General features: G+C 40.7%; 1 protein-coding gene across 1 annotated transcript in view; it reads left to right on the top strand.

Annotated features, from left to right (window-relative positions):
- LRPPRC (leucine rich pentatricopeptide repeat containing) overlaps positions 1 to 18,205 on the top strand; it is a 113,423-nt gene extending 95,218 nt beyond the window's left edge. Inside the window, exons 32-38 of the mRNA XM_035111198.3 lie at positions 3,665 to 3,869; positions 6,504 to 6,643; positions 7,195 to 7,310; positions 11,319 to 11,393; positions 13,663 to 13,747; positions 16,780 to 16,922; positions 18,037 to 18,205. Of these exons, the coding sequence (XP_034967089.3) occupies positions 3,665 to 3,869; positions 6,504 to 6,643; positions 7,195 to 7,310; positions 11,319 to 11,393; positions 13,663 to 13,747; positions 16,780 to 16,922; positions 18,037 to 18,108 (836 nt within the window). The 3' untranslated portion in view covers positions 18,109 to 18,205. The remainder of the gene's footprint in view (positions 1 to 3,664; positions 3,870 to 6,503; positions 6,644 to 7,194; positions 7,311 to 11,318; positions 11,394 to 13,662; positions 13,748 to 16,779; positions 16,923 to 18,036) is intronic.
- The last annotated feature ends 1,612 nt before the right edge of the window (positions 18,206 to 19,817 follow it).

Here is a 19,817-nt window from a genome sequence, read left to right as displayed (position 1 = left end):
AAGTTCAGGTTTAGAAAACTGAACCTTAATGCAGATTTAGGCAGTTAACATTCAATTTTACATAGCAAGACTTGGAACTGTTTGGAATAACTGCTGGTTGCTAAGTGTTTCGTTGCTTATGTGGATATTTATTAAAAGTATAACATGAGGACTATTCACTAAAGGGTCAGCGTCCTTACCTCTCTTGTTAGTGAGTGCATTACACTGCACATAGTAATATGCTCTCTATATAAAACACACAGAGTCAAAATTGTACCAAGACTCTGTCTTAAAGCTGCTTGCTTTGCTTCCTGTTCTTCCTGTTTTGCCTTCCAGATTTAGATTTGTTTTGAGGGCCTGGAGTAGTAAATCAAGCTCACATTGGGAGGTTCTGCTAAAATTTGTGTGTAAACTTAAAATCTCTCCTTTTATGACAATTCCAGTAATTAAAAGAAGCTGAACAAGTGTGCTAGAAATTCAGCATTTTCACATGCCACTGAATAGTCATAATTGTTTGCAAATTCCCTTTCATTTCATGCCTCTTCCTCTCTGCCCGACAGCTCACTTTGAATTGATCATCACACCATCTGACTTCAATGCCTTCCCCTTCCTCATTCTCTTATTGCTGACAGCATCCTTCATTTTTCCCAGGCGTTGTAGCCTTACATTGTATTTGACTTCTTTCCTTTTTGCCCACTAGAGTCAGCAAAAACTAGGAACGTCATCATATTTTTTTTTTGCTGTATATGTGTATATTTTGCTTTTAAAAAATGTATTTGAAAGCTAGAAGCTCCTTGTTTTAAACAGGGCACCATGCCCTTTTCCCAAAGCAACCACCAAGACCTCACATGCCAGAGAAGTTATCCTGATCACAGAGCAGCTTCGGGGGTGGCTGTCAGGGATAGCTCCTCAGTCCCACACTCCCTGAGAATCTCTGCTCATCTGAGGTTTCTTTAGTATTTCTGCTTCATTTTTGCTCCATCCCTAACAGCAGCCACTATAAAGGACATGCCAAAGAGACTTCAACTCCTGCACCAAGCTTTGAACTTGCTGGTTAAGTCATCTTGTGTTCCTTTGCCTTTATCCGTCCCGATTCTCTCCTGAATCCTGCCTACTACGTGTACATTGGCACTTGGCTTTCCCACTGCTCCAGCAACACACAAACACATGTCCTAGTTTGCCCCTGGCAGTATCCTCTGACATGTGGATCATGAGAAGCTCCTGCCATAAGCACATGTCTTTGAGTTCATCTTCTAGGCCTTCCTTATATTGGTCATGCAAAATTCCCTTTCTCTCTTTTATGCTTTATTCCTAACATGTCTTTATAAACAGGTTAGAAGTTTCATGATCTAGAATCCTGAATAGTGAAGCGGCTGGTTGAATCTCTTGCATACATCCATATAGGAAATAGCTCCCAAAATGCACCTTACTGTGTCTTTGTAGGCCTCAGTTCAAGCTTTTCACTTGAAATTACAAGTGCCCCCGTTTGTGAAAAAATATACTTTCAGGTGGGTACACTAGCTTGTTGCTTGAAACAAAATGCTAAAGGAAGTGCATGCCCATAAATAAGTTCATAGAAGACCCACTTTCATTCCGAAGTGGAAAACCGAAACACCTACCTGTATGTAATCCTTTAGAATCCATATGCACAAACTAGTGATTGTAAATATAGCTGCTCATTTTCAACAAGCAAGTATTCATATATGAATATCTTAAAGCATTCTCATGTATGTATTCTTATAACAGGTAGGTAGCCGTGTTGGTCTGACGTAGTTGAAACAAAATAAAAAAAATCCTTCCAGTAGCACCTTAGAGACTGTATCTGAAGAAGTGTGCATGCACACGAAAGCTCATACCAATGACAAACTTAGTTGGTCTCTAAGGTGCTGCTGGAAGGAATTTTTTTTTATTTTGTATTCTTATAAGAAATCCTCCTGTTCATCCTTGCCAATTCGTATTTTTCTACCTTTTAAAATACATTTGTCAACTTCAGTTGCATGGTGTTTCATGGTGGACGCTTCCAGTGCTTTACAAATTATACACTCTTATGCATGCTGGCTTTTAGCCAGGTCTTAGTTAAGTTGGAGGGGGATGGATGGATGGATGTATACTGGAAGCTTGGTTTTCATTTTCAATTATTTACAAGCAGCTTGTAAACCCAGATTTGAGGAATCTGACCAAGGATGCTCATGGCTTTAAAACCATCAGTGCACAAGCCAAAAGATTTTCAGGGAATAGATTTTGATTAAGGACTTGTTCATCAAGACATAGTAGGCAAAAGAGCAGACAGTAGGAGCAGGAAGACGTCTGCCATTTAAAGTTACTAAGCTGCAAAAACACATGAATTGGGATTCCTATTCATTGGGCATTTTGATAGCCGCTTGTGATGTTGCATAGCTACAACCATATCATCTCCAGCCCCCAAAACTAAAATGTGTGCTCCAACAAATAACAAGTATTGTAAAAAAAATGTGCAAAGGTTAGGTTGATTATTACCTGCAAATATAGAACTCTTCTGTGAGAGTATTAAAAGTAAAGCGAAGAGCAGGAAACCAAACCATTCTCATGATATCTGCACCAACAGTTAAAAAGACACAGGGTAATATTCAGGTGGAGATTGTCCCAGGTTTCTCCTACAAAAGCGTTCTGGGCAGGAAAGGATACTTCCCTGAGACAAAGGTCAGACTCCACATTCTAATAGTCAACAAGACCAGACCCAAACATAATTGCACACCCTTAACCACACACACACATTCAAACATGCACACACTAACCTGTTTTTCATAGAAACTGGCATGTATTTAATTAGGAATAAAGTTTTACTTCCCATTTTCTTTGTAGATTCTCCCCCCACACACACACACTTGTTTGTATCTTTAAAAAGGTCTCCCATAGGCCAAAAGCAAACAGTGTCAATGCACAGCTGAACTCCAAGCCCTGCCTTACGGTTATTCAAAGCCTCAAACTTCAAAATGCAGATTCATTCCCAAAATTGCATGTGTGCAGTTTCAAAATGTGTCAACACTTTTGGTATGTTCGCAAGGTATACAAGTCTTGCGTCTATGCTGAAATCCCCCCTCTTTGATCTTCTTTCAGCAGATATTGCAGATGAAGTAGCTATAATTGTATTGTTCGCTAAATATCAAAGCCCTTTCCCCTCTCAGCTGTTCCCATTGAACAGCTGGTGGTTGGGAAGGGGACCCAGAAAGTCAGATGAAATATGGCTCATGGGCCCAGAGGTATCCCACCCCTGATTTATACCATGGCTATATGCTGAAAATGAACAGGAAGAGGTCTACGGCATTGCTGCAGAAGATGCATGCCTTTACCAATACATCCTAGCCAGTTGTACTGACACAGTTGTGCCCCTCCAGATTGAGTGTAACCCTATCCAGGGTAGGCAGCTGACCAATTTTTCAGACATGGGAACTACTCACCCGCAGTGCCTCCGTCTTGCTTAGTAGAACATCACCAATATGAGGCTTCCATGACAAATGCGCAATAGCAAAGGTGATTGCTTTCTTAAGGTGTCACACAAAAGAACCCGACTGAGTTCAAGGGATAGGATCTAATGCTTTTTTCCCTATTGTTGGATTAAATATATAAATATGGAATATAATAGGCCAATGCCCAAGTTTCCATTCTGAATGATGACTTCTTTTTTACTTTTCCATATTCTGAATAGATGCAATATCTACTCTCAAGGCACTCCTTGAAAGTGGCAAGGTACCCATTCCGGTGGCAGTTACTCGACTTGTTCAGGCTTTGGCTAAGAAGGGAGATGTGGAGAATATAGCCACAGTTGAGAAGATGATGGCAGACCTCAGCGGCTCTCTTAAATTGTCGCGTATGCTTTACATCAATAACACAGCGTTGGCTCACATCAAGAAGTAAGTAACTCTGCAGTGATTATTGTTTCTGTTGTACAAGCCAAGAAAAGGGGCAATATGGTTACCTCGGTTGCCTTGCATATCAGTAATCTTTTCCTTCGTAACAGTTAAATGGATGCTAGAATTGGCTGCCATTGAGATTTCTTATCCTGGAAACAATGGAGGCTGGAGTCCATTTAATGAATTGCAGAAGCTGGCAGGTTATTACTGGATAAGTGAACTTTGAGTAGGCTAATGATGTCAAACATATGCGCTTATCAAATTCTGCCTACCTAAACGGAGCCTTGATTTAGGCTGGTGTCTGAAGTCTCTTCCTACTGTTCTAATTCGCAGCACGATGCACACTTTTCCACAAAGCCAATAGAAGGTTTTCACTTTGCATCAATAAACTTTAAATGTGCTTTTGAATTTGCTTTGCACCCCTAAAATTGAGCAGAATGCATGTGTGATTTTTCAGAGTTATAAAGGTATGTGCTGTATATGCAGATTCTTCCTGGCTTTGAAAGAAATTTTCTAATGAAGGCTTTAGAAACCTTTTAGACAACCTTTTCAAACCTCCTTTTAAAATAATATGCACAAGGTTTTGAAAGGATTTCTGTATTTTATTTTTCTGTTGGAAGTCGCCCAGAGTGGCTGGGGAAACCCAGCCAGATGGATGGGGTATAAATAATGCATTATTATTATCATTATCGTTATTATTATTATTATTATTATTATTATTATTATTATTATTATTATTATTATTATTAACATAAAAAGTGCATTCCAATTATGAGGTCTTCCTGCCCTTTAACTGCACACAAACATCAGCAGTACAGTTTTTCTGTGTGCTTTTTGCTTAAAATAGTGAGATGGCATTTTGTTTATTTTTCATATTGGTATGTATGGAAGGGCATTTCCGTAAGATTCACTGAGCACATTTTAACATGCCTCTCAAAATATATCTTTTACTGATATTCTCTGTAGAGATTCTCCCCCGTTTTCTGGTTTTTCTTTCGTACCAGTCTCACACAGTAGACTTGGTTGTTTTTTCTCCAATTTTGCAGCTCTGCAGAGTTATATTAGGACGCAGGTGGCGCTGTGGGTTAAACCACAGAGCCTAGGGCTTGCCGATCAGAAGGTCGGCGGTTCGAATCCCTGCGACGGGGTGAGCTCCTGTTACTCGGTCCTAGCTCCTGCCAACCTAGCAGTTCGAAAGCACGTCAAAGTGCAAGTAGATAATAGGAACCGCTACAGCGGGAAGGTAAATGGCGTTTCCATGTGCTGCTCTGGTTTGCCAGAAGCGGCTTTGTCATGCTGGCCACATGACCTGGAAGCTATACGCCGGCTCCCTCGGCCAATAATGCGAGATGAGCGCCGCAGCCCTAGAGTCGGTCACGACTGGACCTAATGGTCAGGGGTCCCTTTACCTTTAGAGTTATATTATGTCGCAGGCATCCATGTCTGAGGCAGGTAGGTCCGGTGAAAATACTCATGCCAAAGAGCCACAGGATAATTTTAAATAGTGTGGTAAAAACAGATAAAATTGCAAGCCACCTGCACAGGCCAATTTCCAAATCCAGGCAGACTGTTTTCAGACACTGATCAGCCAGAGAGAATTTGTTTCTGCAAGCCCTTAGACTGCTCAAAGCTACATACTGTGCTCAAACTTCATTGTGAGCGATTCAGACCATCTCTTATTAGGGAGGCTTTTACAAGAGCTTAAACACAGGTTTCTCTCATCAGTCTTCCATGAGAAATGAAGTACAAGGGAACTGCCATATGGAAGAACAAAATAATGTCTGTAGAACTCTACTCTTTTGTTTAGCAAGTACAATGTTACCAGCATACTTAGCTGCTTGTTCAGATTCCATTTTTATCAACAAGTTCAGCCATTTTTTTGCTAACTCCTGGGGAGAAAATCCTGCTCTATTAGGCATTCAGGTACTTCTTTGGACTGGAAATTGGCTCTAAACTCATTACAAACCTGTAGGAGCTGACAGTACCTGAAGCACAGATCCTTGATCAAATGTATCTCTCCATGAAAATTGTCTTGCAACCAGGCTCCAAATAAACTGTTCTATTTATTTCTTACACATCGCTATCTCATGCTGCATTATCCTTCAAAGAGAAAAGTTGTGTAGAGAAAGCTGTTAAATTTAATTTAATTTCGCCGTGTTTGAATCCAAAAAGACAGCTATGAAAAATTCAGGAAAATATTTAATTTAATATTTTGTAAAAAAAATACTCTTTGCTTGCTTTGGCATTAATTATTAAGAGGTTGTCCCTGGATGTTTTATTTTTGCTCTTTTATTATTTCAGAAGTAACTAACCAGCAGTCATCTTTGTTACGTTAAAAAAAAGCAGCATTTATGGCAGAGTTATTCAGCCATAGAACAGGTCAGAGTTCATTCCCGAAAGAAACAGAGTTAGTGCTGACTTTACGCACTCAGCCATAAATTTGTTTCACTTTGTGTTGTGACAATATCTGCATGAATGGAGTCGTGGGTACTTTTAACATTGCTACTCTGTGTAATATTAATGTAGTAATAAAATAAAACATTCATGCACCTGCTTTATTGGTTTAGGAACTCTTACATTAGAAACTAAACCAGTGCAACTTTTTCTTTTCTTTTTTACCCCTTTCTCCTCCAGCAATAACCCTGATGTTGCTGTGGAATACATTGAGACCATGTTTACCTCTGGAGGACTGCTTTCTGACTCCCCAAGCACAAGCATCTCATTTGTATTTAGGAAGTTGTTGGAAGACAAAATGGAGCCAGCTTTGGAAAAATGTAAGTTAGCCTGACAAAAGGAGCCCAATGGAATCACTAGTCCAAAAATTTTTTGACTAGCCTGTCTGCCCGCACATTCCTATTTGGTGTTCCTCTGCTGACAAGTAATCTCTTTGATCCATTGGAGGCATGCATCAGTGGAAAATGAGACGTGTCTTCTTTCCTGCAGCCTTCCACTGCTTCAAAACATCCTCCAAACCTCTGAGGGTAGATTGTGAGAAGAGGAGGGAGTTCTGAAAATAGTCTCCCTCCCCATTCTGCTGTTTCCATTGGGTCAAATAGCCCTCTGTCAGTGCAGAGATACTGACCGGATGCAACTTTTAAAAGTTAGAGAGAGTCAGAACTTCCCCACTTGGACAGTTAGGGACCAAACAAATGGCTGTTTCCAAGCCTCTGAGTCAATGGCATTGTGTGTTTCTGCCTTGCGTTTGCAGAAAAGTCACTAAATAGCTTTCAGTTTTACTTAAAACAGGCTGTAGCAATATATTTTGTTAAAGCTGGAATTAATCACTTACATGTTTTGTTTTGTTTTGATTTTTTTTTTTTTGCAGTTAGTGCCATGGCTGAACGGTTGGCCCATCAGTTTGGAATGTATCGGCCTGCCACAGACCTTTTCCTTCAGTATATAAATGCGGGAAGAACAGACGATGCCAGGCATCTTCTAGAGGTAATAACATATCAGGAGAGGGGACAGTAGTGCTGTGACCGCATCAAAAGAAAAGCAAGAAATAAACACAAAGGTGTCATGCCCAGGATGTGGCAAAGATACTTCTTTTAATTTGTCACATAATTTACAGTTGCTGTTTTCATGTATTAAGAGTTTTGTTTTGTTGTTTTGTTTTGCTGTGGATTGGAAGCAATAATTATATTCTAGTCTAATCCGAAATGCCTTGAAATAAGGGAATGAGGATTTAAGCAAAGGGTAATCTGTATCCATGTTTTGTACTGAACAATGTGTCGGTTTTATTAGTCTATCCTTGCAGGGCAATATTCTCTTTCCTCTTTCATGCCTCTGTAATGTTGCAGCTGCCCTGGTAGAAGTGTGTACCTATCCTCTTCTGCCTGTTGAAGGAAGCAGCTCCCCATTTTGCTTTTTTTTGGGGGGGGAGGGAGGGGATATCTTAAATGCCAAGACAGGGGAACAAACCAAAGCTACATTTTTTGTGATAAATTTTAATTGCAATAAACCACTTTGGGGGCTAAGGCTTGGCTGAAAAGCAGGTCACAGATAATAAGAAAGGTAAACACTCATTATCTCTACTGACAACTATTTTCAAACTGGTAGTGGGCATTTAGTTTTGTTTGCACACACATATCCAGTAGTGGCATTTTCTTTTAAGCAGTCAAATCTCTCTCTGGGAGCCTCTAAATGTTTTAGAAGCTGTATTTGCTTTCCGTTTGGTTATGTGTCACTGGCATGTTAACTGACAAATGCACGTCTCTAGTGGTCCGTGGTCTGTCTGCATGTCTGTCTGCCTCATTCTTTTAAAAATTGGCAATCTTCGGGGAGCGAGACGACAGCGTTCGTACCACTTTAGCAGTGCTAAATAGGAAGCAGAGAAATATGCAGAATGAACCCTGGGTGATAAGAGCTGCCATTGGCAGTGTACACAAACAGGCTCCAGCCGGGAGTCTTTCCCAGCAGGTGGCAGTCAAACAGTCACAATGATCCTGCAGATTGCTGCTTTTGTGTAGACTCCCTGTGTCAAATTGAGGCTTGTTACCAATTTCTGATAGTAAATACTGCTACATTCACTTACGTTCTCGCATAGCTGCTAAGTACTTTAAAGGGTAAACGGAAAGAAAAACCCTCTCTTTAGTCATCAGGAGGTTTTGTAGCATCCGGGGCGGGGTGTGTGTGAAATTGGTAGTGGTGAAATTTGATCCTTGCCTGCTGCTTATATAATTAAGCAAACTATATATGCAATGCTTGGGGTGTCTTTTTTGCGATCGAAGAGATGCATCCATTTTTAACGTGCACTGTAATCTCATGGTAAACCCCAGTTTACTTAGCTTACTAGTGATGCTTATAATAACTGTTTTACTTTATTTCTGTTCCGGTGAAGAATCTTGTTGGGTTTCAGCAGCTTTGAAGTGTCTCTAAATTCCTTTTTAAAGAATGCAGGCCATTCTTTAATACCATTTTGTGTGGATATTCCGCTCCCGGACCCCAGGCACGTCGACGGAGTGCATAGAAGCACCCCCCAGCTTGTTTTGCCCCTGTCCTGCCTTCTTCTGGGCCCCAAAGGACCCATGCGTTGATGATCGCGCATCAATTTGTCACGTGTATATAAAATGTCACGGGATCCATTCCTGTTATCTGTAGGTTTGAAGATAGAAGTTGCAACACATGTTTGTTACAAAACAACATGGGGTGGTTGGTTTGTTTTTGCATTTGAGGTAAAAGTGATCTTGTTCGATTTCAGGTGTCAGGGAAAAGTTATTTCTTAATGTGCTTTAAACATGGTACCCTGTTGGTGCAATGAACCTGCTTAAGCTTAGATGTACATGATTTTCATTACAGTAGTTTTAAAGTGACCACCTTACCTTGTGCCGATGTACAGTCACTGATTGGGGGAAAGAGAAATGTTTAGTGAATAGGAACTGTACCAAAAGACTTCACTTCCATGGTCTAACACTGGGAAGTTTTCAAGGGTAGCCACTGTTGGGAAGTCTGCAAGCAAGACATTAACCCAAAGGCATCCACCTGTTCTTGTTCCCCAGCAACTGGTTTTCAGAAGCAGACTGCCAACATCATTTAATAGCACCACCCATGAATTATCTAACACCCCTTTAAAGCCATCAGTTAGCCACCACGACACCTTGTAGTAGTGAATTTGTTCCTGCAGAAGTAAACCGTGACAAAGTACTTGCTTTTAGTTTGGTGGGTGTTTCAGTGTCTGAAATGAGGATATGAGTGTATTTTTGCCCCCTGCATTGAATGCCTGAAGAGGGTTAGACTGCAATTACCGGATGAAATACAAGGGAAGCTCCACATAGAGTGCACTGCTGCGATTGAACACTTTGCACATCAGCTGATGCACGGGGACAACCCAGATGCCGGTCACCTGTTGCCATTACGGCATCAAGTGACTGATAGGTGGGTGTCCCACCAGCCCCTGCCAATGTTGACCTATGGGGGTTGAGGAGATAAAGATCTGCCACATTGGGCCAGAAAGGTTCTCAGTCCACTTTAAAACCTCTTATGTGAAGTCTGAGAGGCTGCACTACGTACCACACAAATGCCCAGTTCCACATTTCTGTTGTTTGTAATAAAATCAGATAATATCTGCAGCTATGGCTTCTACTCTTTGACCACCAAAAAAAAAAATAGGTCAGTATTTCTTATCTTCTTTTTATAGATTGCTATTTGCTCTGCCATATGCCCCATTTATGACAAACGGTTGCTTTGAAAACATACATTTTGCTACCACACTGCATATTTCTCTCTCTCTCTCTCTCTCTCTCTCTCTCTCTCTCTCTCTCTCTCTCTCTCTCTCTCTCTCTGTGTGTGTGTGTGTGTGTGGTTGTAGTCGTCCCTCATAGAACAGTTGTTTATTTTGAGTTTTAGCAATTCTTTGAAAGGCAGGATAGAAAGTTTATGATGAATAAAGGATGTGCTGGGATTTCTACTTGGTTTCCTTTTTCCATTCATTGGAAGAGTGATAAACTTTATTTGGATCTATGATAATTTGACAAGGAAGCATTAAAGACATTGTGTATTCTTAGTGGGTTTTTGAATTAGTTCTTCTTCACGGATGTCTCCGGTATGTGTGTTCCTGTGTATACATTCTCTGCAAAGCGGAGTAGGCTGATACTTGGAGGTTTTCGCATTGACAGAGTGTCTTAAGCTCTTTCTTAGGGGTGGGAAACAGTATGCATTTTTCACACATGCAAGGATGACATCTGTGAGCATAAACTAAAATATTGTCTGACATACTTGATTTTTTTTTAAATCAAGGTTTTGTTTTATTTTTTTTAAAGAAACTCTAGTTTCCAACATGGGATAGACACTTGACTTGTCAGGTCTGTCACAGAAACTTTTTTTGAGTTTAACTTTTGTCTCTTGAGCACTGGCTGTCTGTTGCAGAGAAAGCCTTTTATAAAATAGAGAGATTGAAATCAGTCCTTTTGTATGCATAAGTGTAGGTAATTATACTTTAAAGAGAACTTGCTTTGTACATTTTAATTTTTATAAAGAAACGAGCAGTTATCTCCCTGACACCTTATTAAATGTATAATTAACCTTATGATCCCTAGCTCACTTGTGAATGCTTGGCAGAATAATTGGAGAGGAATAGTGTGTCGTTGTCCCCCCTTTTTTCCCTTTCTTTCTTTCTTTCACAGTCCTAAATCTCTTTTCTGTGGGATGTTAAAGCATTTGTTCATTTTCTCCCTCCTTTTTGAGCAAGCCTAATGCTTATTGTGCCAAGGACAGAAAAAGAAAGAGGGGAATTGCCTTGGCACCCCATTTGTTTTCCTTTCTGCAGGTTTTTAATAAGTGGTCGACTATTAAGGCCTTTGGTAATAATAATATAGTGCTGGTTATTGTGAACCTTTTTAATTGGAAGTTTTCACCTTCAGTAGTTTTATTTATCAAGAGCCTACGGTTGCTTTTGCTCATTTAATTCTCTCTGTGTCTCTCTTTCCCCCTCCCCTATTTCTTCCTTTCAAGAGATGCAGTGCAATAGGTGAACAAAAAAAGATGATGGTGGCTTTCCTTGCAAAGACAAGCCAGCAAGCAGGACAGGTATGTCAGCTCTCTCTCTCTCTCTCCCCCCCCCCATATTTTTCTAGCATCTTCACTAGTCAAAGCTCTCTGTCATGGATGTTGCCACAGAACCTGACTCTGTGCCTTCACAGTCATCAACTCAGAAAAGGGGGGCAAGATCTCCTCTTGTGTATCTAGGGAAGTTGGTTGATGGCGACACTTCCAAATTGTTCAATTAATTGTGAGGTCTACAGCCTTGCCACTTAATCTTTAAATGAAAGCCGAGGGTCTCTAGATTCCAACAAATAGGACGAAGTTAAAGAAAAAGAGGATAAGCTTTAAAAAAAAAACCTGAATTCTTTAATATGAGAAAGGGGGGGAAGTTCTTTTCAACAGTGCATTTTTGTTATTTATAAGACCCGCATTTTGGAAAACGGTGCATTAAATATTTATTTGGTAAGTGGTATTCTGCTTAAGTGCCAGTAATTGCCCTGTTCCAAAAATGCACATGAAACTTGAAAACTACGTATTTGCTTCTTTTGTAGCAGAATTCGCGTGCCAAGATTCTAAGGACACAATCCACTGAGAACTTACTTTGCGTAAGCTCCATTAAAAGAGTAGAAGCTACACTAACCACAGTACTTCTCTCTAGTGGGTTCTGTTGCTATAGAGCAAACAACAGAATGGGAGATCAATAAATTAGAAGAGTAAAAACACAGGTCATTGTGAGACAACTTCGTATCTTTCTTCCACTACATTACATTGCATGTCATAGGATAGACATGAGAACATGAGAAGGGCCTGCTGGATCAGGCTAATAGCCAATTGACTCCAGCATCTTGTTCTCACATCAGCCAACCAGATGCCCACTAGAAGCCCGCAATCTGGACCCTGACCATGCCTCTGACTATGAAGGCAGAGCATAGTCATCGTGGTTAGTAGCCATCAATTGCTTTTTCCTCCATGAATTTATCTAATCCTCTTTCAAAGCCATCCAAGTTGCTGGCCATCACTGCCTCCTATGCGAATGAGTTTCATACTTTAACTGCATTGCATGAAGAAGTACTTTTTTTGTCTGTCCTGAACCCAACACTCTGCTTCATTGGATTTTCATGAGTTCTGAGGTTATGGTGGGGAGACTTTTCTCAATCCAATTTCTCCATACTAAACAGAATTTTATAACACTTCTCTCATGTCACCTCTTACTCACCCAAATGCTATACCTTTTGTCATAACAGGAGTTGCTCCACTCCCTTGATCATTTTGGCCCAGGACCACCAGTTCAGATCCCATTAGTGTATACTTTTTAATTAAGATTCCCCCCCCAAAAAAACTGTACATCACTTTACAGAGGTTTGGAATTGCAGTTGTTGTTTTACTGCTCATTCACTCAGTTTGGAGAAGTCCTTTCAGGCCTCTTCACAGTCTCTTTGTTTTAACAACCCTGGATAATATGGTATCATCAGCAAACTTGCCTACATCCCTGTTCACCCCTAACTCTAGATCATTTATGAACAAGTTAAAAAGCACAGCCCTTGGGGCACTCCACCTGCTGTGTCCCTCCATCAGGAATGTTTCCCATTTGCTCCTGCTTCCTGTTACAGAACCAGTTCCTGATCCACAAGAGGCTCTCCCTTCTTATCTCATAACTGCTAAGCTTACTCAGGAGTGTTTGGTGAAGTACCAAGTCCAAGTGCACTGTGCCAACCAGATCAGCTCCAGATGTTTGTTGACAGTCCCCAAATGAACTCTTAGTGAGACAGAACTTCACCTTGCAAAAGCCATGCTGATTCTGCTTCAGCAAGGCTTGTATGCTTGGTTATTACCGGTATATCTCAAACAATGCTTTCCACCAGCTTCCCTGTAATTTCCAGGGTCTCTCTTTAAAAATTGGTGCCATTTCCCAGCCCTTGGGACAAGTTACATTTTTTTTGTTAGAAGATCAGCAATTTCACATTTCAGTTCTTTGAGAACTCTTCTTAGGTGGATACAATTTGGGACCAGCAATAACTTTCTTGTTGGTTTATTTCTGCCGTCATGCAGGCATTGGGTTAGGTAACATCCCTTGCCCCATGACGAGGCAGGAGCAAAGGATTCTAGGAAGTGGGTTCTCCTATCTCCAGTTTTTCTTTCCTGCCTTGTTGAGAGCAGTCAACCTTTTATCTCCTGAAACTCCTGCCAGATACATCCCTCTGGGTCGTGACCATAGCATATTCTTTTCCCTTAGTCCTTGATTCTTATCAACAAGGTATTTCTCCTTTGATGTTATATAACAAAAGTCTGCTTCTGTACCTCTCATTTTTTCTAGGTTCAGAAAATCAAGACATTGTTGGATCTAGTTCCTGACTTCACAGATAGGAGGATGGTTTACTCTTACCTTATGAAATGCCATGGTAAGATGCCACGTTTTTTTTTATTTCAGACCGTTTGCCAACGTGTGTAACAAGAACATAACAGAATTTAAAATTTGAGCATTTGGAACTTAATAGTCAAAGCTGGAGGTCTTTAGAAAGTAGATGTTTTAAGGATTGTTCAGGGCACAAATTGTTCTATGAGAGTTAGGACTCCTAGCCAATGACAAACTACATAGAAGTGGCACTGGTGAAGTTTACCTAGTAGCTGATGATGTGGGGCAAACAAAGAAACAACATTTTAACAAACCTGTAAGGAAGGCACAGCTCAATGGTAGCTCATAGGTCAGCACTGTGTATATATAAATGCCGTGTCTCCTTGGCAACCCAATTGGTCCCAGGGGGGTGTACTTAAATGCTTCTTTTTTTATCAGTTGGTCAAAAAAAGCTAACATGCTCAGATTCACACAGTACAGCATGGTTTCCTTCTGGGGAAAGCCACATGGGAGCCCAATTGACATTTCACCTTGGTAAGGAGGCAAAGAGCAAACCTTGTTGAAATCTTTATATCATTTTCACAATTTCATTTCTTTTTCTCCCTAATTCAGATTTCTGTACAGGAGACCGGGGGGGGGGTTGGGGGGGGTGTCATTGGATTGGATCCAGGCTGAGTTTCTTGGACTTGGGTCCTGTTGAAATCAATGAGACAAATTTGGAACTTCTCATTGGTTTTCATGGGAACTAAGATCAGAAATAATTTAGTCTGGATCCAGCCAATGAGGTGTATGCTAAACAGTAGCATTATTAAAGGGAGGGGGGGCGTATTCTGTGCTTGAGGTGATACTTTTGTTGCAATCTTACTAAGGTATATGAAAGATGGAGATATTCAACTCTAGAACCAGAAGAATGCATACTTTCTTTTTTTTTTCAAAGCTAGTTGAATTCGTGAGTTTTCATTCTGCCTTCTCATCAGGTATATAAAACTCTGAGACTGTGTCCAAGACTGGTAAGGGGAAAAAGAAAGAAAAACCCGAATTGTTAGTCTTCCAAGAATAAAGAAATACTAAGAAAACGTCTAAGTTGTGCGGTCCATTAAACATAATCTCACTGTTACATCTTCCTTTTATTGTTTTTTCATACAATAGATACTTCTATTTTAAAGAAATGGGAAGTTAACAATTTCTATTATACCTTCATTAAACCATCACTTTGCGCAGGTTCTGAAGCCTCCCACAGTTGGAAAGCAACTCATCCACTTGCAGCTGTGAGTGGGAAGCTTTTCCTTGACAAATGGAGGGGTCTGAAACATGCATCTCTACAGATTATAAGCTTTTTATTTTTTCCCATGTATAGCATTAAGTAACTCTTATTAGGAAGGCAGGTACCAGAAAGGTAAATGAAACGAAAAGCAGTACAGCAAAAAGACCTGCTTAGTGGCTCTGTCACTCAAGCAAGCAGGAGAGCAGGGTTTTTTGCTGTCACGGTCTCTACTGGGGGGGGGGAGTAGCAATTGGACATCCTAATTTGCATGCTCTGCTTACGAATAAATCTCAGATTCAGTCCCCTTCCATGTTCAGGTAGGGCTGACGAAGATTCCTGTCTGAATCCCTGGAGGGCTACTGGCAGTGAGAGTGGAGAATATTGAGCTAGATCAGGCATCCCCAAACTCGGTCCTCCATATGTTTTGGGACTACAGTTCCCATCATCCCTGATGACTGGTCCTGTTAGCTAGGGATGATGGGAGTTGTAGTCCCAAAACATCTGGAGGGCCGAGTTTGGGGAAGCCTGAGCTAGATGGACAAAGAGTCTGAGTCAGTGTAATTCCGCTTCCCATGTTAACAGATGATGATAAAAATAAATAAATAAATAAATAAATAAATATTTATACCTCAACCATCTGGCTGGGTTTCCCCAGCCACTCTGGGTGGCTCCCAACAGAATAATAAAAGCACAATCAAATGTCAAACATTAAAAACTTCCACAACCAGGGTTGCCTTCAGATGTCTTCTAAAAATCAGATAGTTGTTTATTTTCTTAACATCTGATGGGAAGGCGTTCCACAGGGAAGGCACCACCACCGAGGAGGCCCTCTGCCTGGTTCACATGTAAAGCAAATCCTGGCTCAGTGATCCACAGACTAGCCTTAGCGAAGTGGCCGTCTTGGGTGCTCCCCTCTCCTGGGTGGTTAGGAAGAGGACATTGGCAGAGTTTGGTTTCCTTTTTGCAGAATCCTGACCATTACATTCAAAACCAGGAGTTGCAGTTTAAAACAAACACTGGTAAGTTTCGTAACAAACCAGCGTCACACCCTGGGTTACAAAGCTGGCTTGTGAGATCAACCCTTGGTTTGAATGTAATGGCACATCAGGAGTATGAAAATGAAAATGAAACTAAACTCTGCCAAAGCCCTCTTCCCAACTGCAGAGGAGGAGTCTTTAGCATTTTTCCCTCGCCGAATTAGGGAATGTGGAGCTCTCACTCTTCGACTAATGCCACAGACCTAGGAATGGCTTCATGAAGGAATAAATTCAGGACCCCTCAGGACTGTGGGCAGTGCAGGTTTAAAGGATGTATTGACACTGATCTCAAATAAGCTTTGTCTGTTTCATTTGCGCCAATCTCTTACTATTCGAATGAAAACTTAAAAAGCTGCATGCAGAAAAGTAAACTGTTACCTTAGAATGTTAATTGGAAGAGGAAACTACCACTCCCCCCCCCCCGAAACGTGGTACAGGGAGTTGGCTTATCTCTGAGGCCTTCTTTGCAGCGGGAGCCTCAAGAGTCCCCTGACTTGCCGTCGCTGCTTGTCATCCCCAGAAATTCATCAAGGGGCAAATTTAATCTGCAGTTATGAAGCTTTTGTTCATTTTATCACAGTAATTCATCGATTAAAGCCAGCATCTCTCTCTACTTCAGGTCTACTTGGTTGGAAATTATTGCAGAGCAACACATTTGAATCTTTATGAATTGAGTGGAACTAGAAATTTCTGGCATAATGCATTCTGGTTGATTGGTAAAACTGTTTCATCTTCTGTAATGGTTTCCTCTATATATCTTTTTTTCCCCCTCCTTAGCATTAGATGAGGATGTGCCTTCGGCAAAAGCTCTGTATGATGAAATGAAAGCTGAGAAATTGCACCCAGATGAGTTATTTCTGAAACGTTTGGCAGTTCTCCTTAAGAACGCAGGAGAGCCTGTTCCTTTCACTGAACCTCCTGTGAGTGTTTACTGATTTTTCAAAGAAATACCTCTGGGTGTGTGTGTGTGTGTGTGTGTGTGTGTGTGTGTGTGTTGCTAATAAAACAAGTGGCAGGCTTAATTACTCTGGGATTAAGGCTTCACAGAAAACCCTCAGAGGAGTCTACAGATGAAGTGCTGAGTATATTGTGGCATTGTATTAATCTGGCGTTAGACTTGACTGGTGGGAGAAGGAAGCCTTCTGGGGCTATTGTGTTTAAAGTATAAGATCATTACTGAGCATTCATGTTGAGGTGTGAGTTTATCAAGCATCCTTGGAGTGTTTTATCTCTGGCATTTAAACTTTAAATGATTTCCGCACGCTTTAGTTCAGAATGGGTTTAAGTGTTAGCTAATTGCTAGTTTTTAAACATGAATGTTCCCCCCTCCCTCCAAATAGCATTTGTAAGGATGAATATGTAAAACATAGGAACTAATTTTCTCAGGCAGATTGACTTATCTTTCGTAATTTTGCCAACAAAAAACACAAACCTTGCCCCCTCTGTAAATCTGCTTAATTGAGGGGAACAAATGTATTAAAAATGTGGAGACTTCTTGAAATAACTTCTTCAGTATGTTACTTTAGAAGGAGAATCTACAAAAGCCAGGTAGCAATGAGTTCATATAAGTTGCAATTGGTAGTGGTTTGTGGCTAGAGCTAGGTTATTTACAAGACATGTTTGGGAGGTTCATAATATTCTGCGACAGAAGAAAAAATCTAAACTTTTCACGCCTAAGGGGGCTCATTTATGGTCTACGGCAGTGCTGACTGGGACTGATGCGAGTTACAGTTCAAAATATATAGAGAGCGAAATATGAGCAAAGGCTGCTCATATTTACAAGGGAATTTATATGGAAGGTATGTATCACTGTTGATGAAGTTTAAATTAGTCTTCCTCAAGTTGTGTGGACTCAAGTTCTTCCTAAGCCATAATAGAATATTATTCTTTGCCTTTTTCTTGATCAGTGTTAGGAAAACAGGTCGTAGAACAGTAAGATATTTGGGGGTTGGATTGATGGACAAATAGCTTAGCATATACACTAAAATGCAAGTTTGTCTCCTAACTTTCTTTTCTTCCTCTGATCTGCTGTAGGAGAGCTTCCAGTTCTACGCAGAAAAACTTAAGGCAGAACGAGAGGGACATTCTTCATCAGATGAAGATTAACCTTTTAATGCTTCAGTTTCTGCTAGTACTATTGTGACTGTGAAATACTGTTTTTAAATGTATTATTGTCAGGGGGGAAATAAAATAGAAAGTCGGATTCTTCATTGTATAATTGTATAAAATCACCTGACATTAAGCAGTTTCATTTTTCCCCCCTGAAGCGGTTTTATATAGTTTGCTGGACCTGCTAAAATGACTGTAAAAGATTTTTGCTTCACCTAGGGCCATGTGTGATCAGTGTACACATTTGCCATCGCGCCCTGCACACCGACACATACAGCCCCCGAAACAGTTCTAGGTATGTGATATGGTGAGCTGAATTTCGCAGAATAAATTCATGGGAAGTGTATTTATATGTACTGTTTGCTTCAAAAATTCAGAAATTATTGAACAAAAGAAGGGGATTGATTAAAAGGGCACAGAGATTTGGTGTGAGTGATGGCCATGGGCCTCAAAGCAGCAAACAGCAGTAGACGTGGGTCAGGGTGTTTATATCCCCATAAACATTCTGATCTGGAAAATCCAGGATGTTGTCTGGAGTTCAGGTTTTACAAGCTTTTCACAGCAGCCATTAGGGATAAAATGAACACTGATATCCTGCCAAGTTCAGCATCAGCAATCAGATTTCACGCTTCTCTTGGCTCCTACGGAGGAGCAGAATTCGCACAGCCCCAGACCACGTGGGTGTGTTGACAGCCGAAGCCTTCAGGCTTTGCAGAAAGCCTTAATTGAGATGTATATTTTTCTGTGAAAACATCAGTCTCTTAGCATATGATTGCTTTTCAGAAAGCCCATAATCTTCATAGCCACTGCACCACTGTACATCGAATCTCTGCTTGGGTTTTATTTTACTTGTAAATACAGCATAGAAATTGGGGGAATAGCAGGAGATAATGGATAATTAGGTTTCAGCCAGTTGATATTTGCTCTTCTCTTTGTCAGATTTTTGGACAATAGACCATATCTTTGAGCGATCGATGTTAAGTTTGTTTGCAATTAATCATACCCATCTTATGCAAACAAATGAACTTGCATATGTTCCAGTTTTCTTTGTGTATAAAACACACAATGGAGAAGTAAGGAAAATACACTTTTTGTTGCAGGCACTTTGATATTTTTAGCCTACTAAAAAGATTTGAATCTAAGGGTCATAGGTTTGAGCCCCATGTTGGGCAAAAGATTCCTGCATTGCAGGGGGTTGGACTAGATCAGGGTTTCCCAAACTTGGGTCTCCAACTGTTTTTGGACTACAGTTCCCATCATCCAGTGGTCCTACTAGCTAGGGATGATGGGAGTTGTAGTCCAAAAACTATTGGAGACACAAGTTTGGGAAACCTTGATCCTTGAGGTCCTTTCTAACTCTAGGATTTTGTGACTAAAAGTAGCCATTCTCCTCTTTAAAGTGTGGTTTATAGCTGCGGAATACAAAGCTAGACTTGGAAGAGTTTATGGAGCTGCTTTAACCACAATCGTTGGCAGCATAGATAAGAAGTGGCAAACATTTTCTAGCTCGATGGCCACATTCTGTTTTTGGCAACCTCCCAGAGGCCATATGCAAGTGATGGGCAAAAGTGGGCAGAGCAATGAATATGAATGTTACTTTTGTACAGTGGCCTAGTTTCTACACACCCTCCCTTCTCCATCCAGGCGAAAGCACTCAAGTCTATGAAGCAAGGTTAGTACAGGATGTGGCCGGGACAAAGGGAATG

Source organism: Zootoca vivipara, chromosome 3, assembly GCF_965207765.1.
Source record: "Zootoca vivipara chromosome 3, rZooViv2.hap1.1, whole genome shotgun sequence".
In the NCBI taxonomy this organism is placed as follows: domain Eukaryota; kingdom Metazoa; phylum Chordata; class Lepidosauria; order Squamata; family Lacertidae; genus Zootoca; species Zootoca vivipara.
This window is presented reverse-complemented; position numbering and strand designations above follow the sequence as displayed.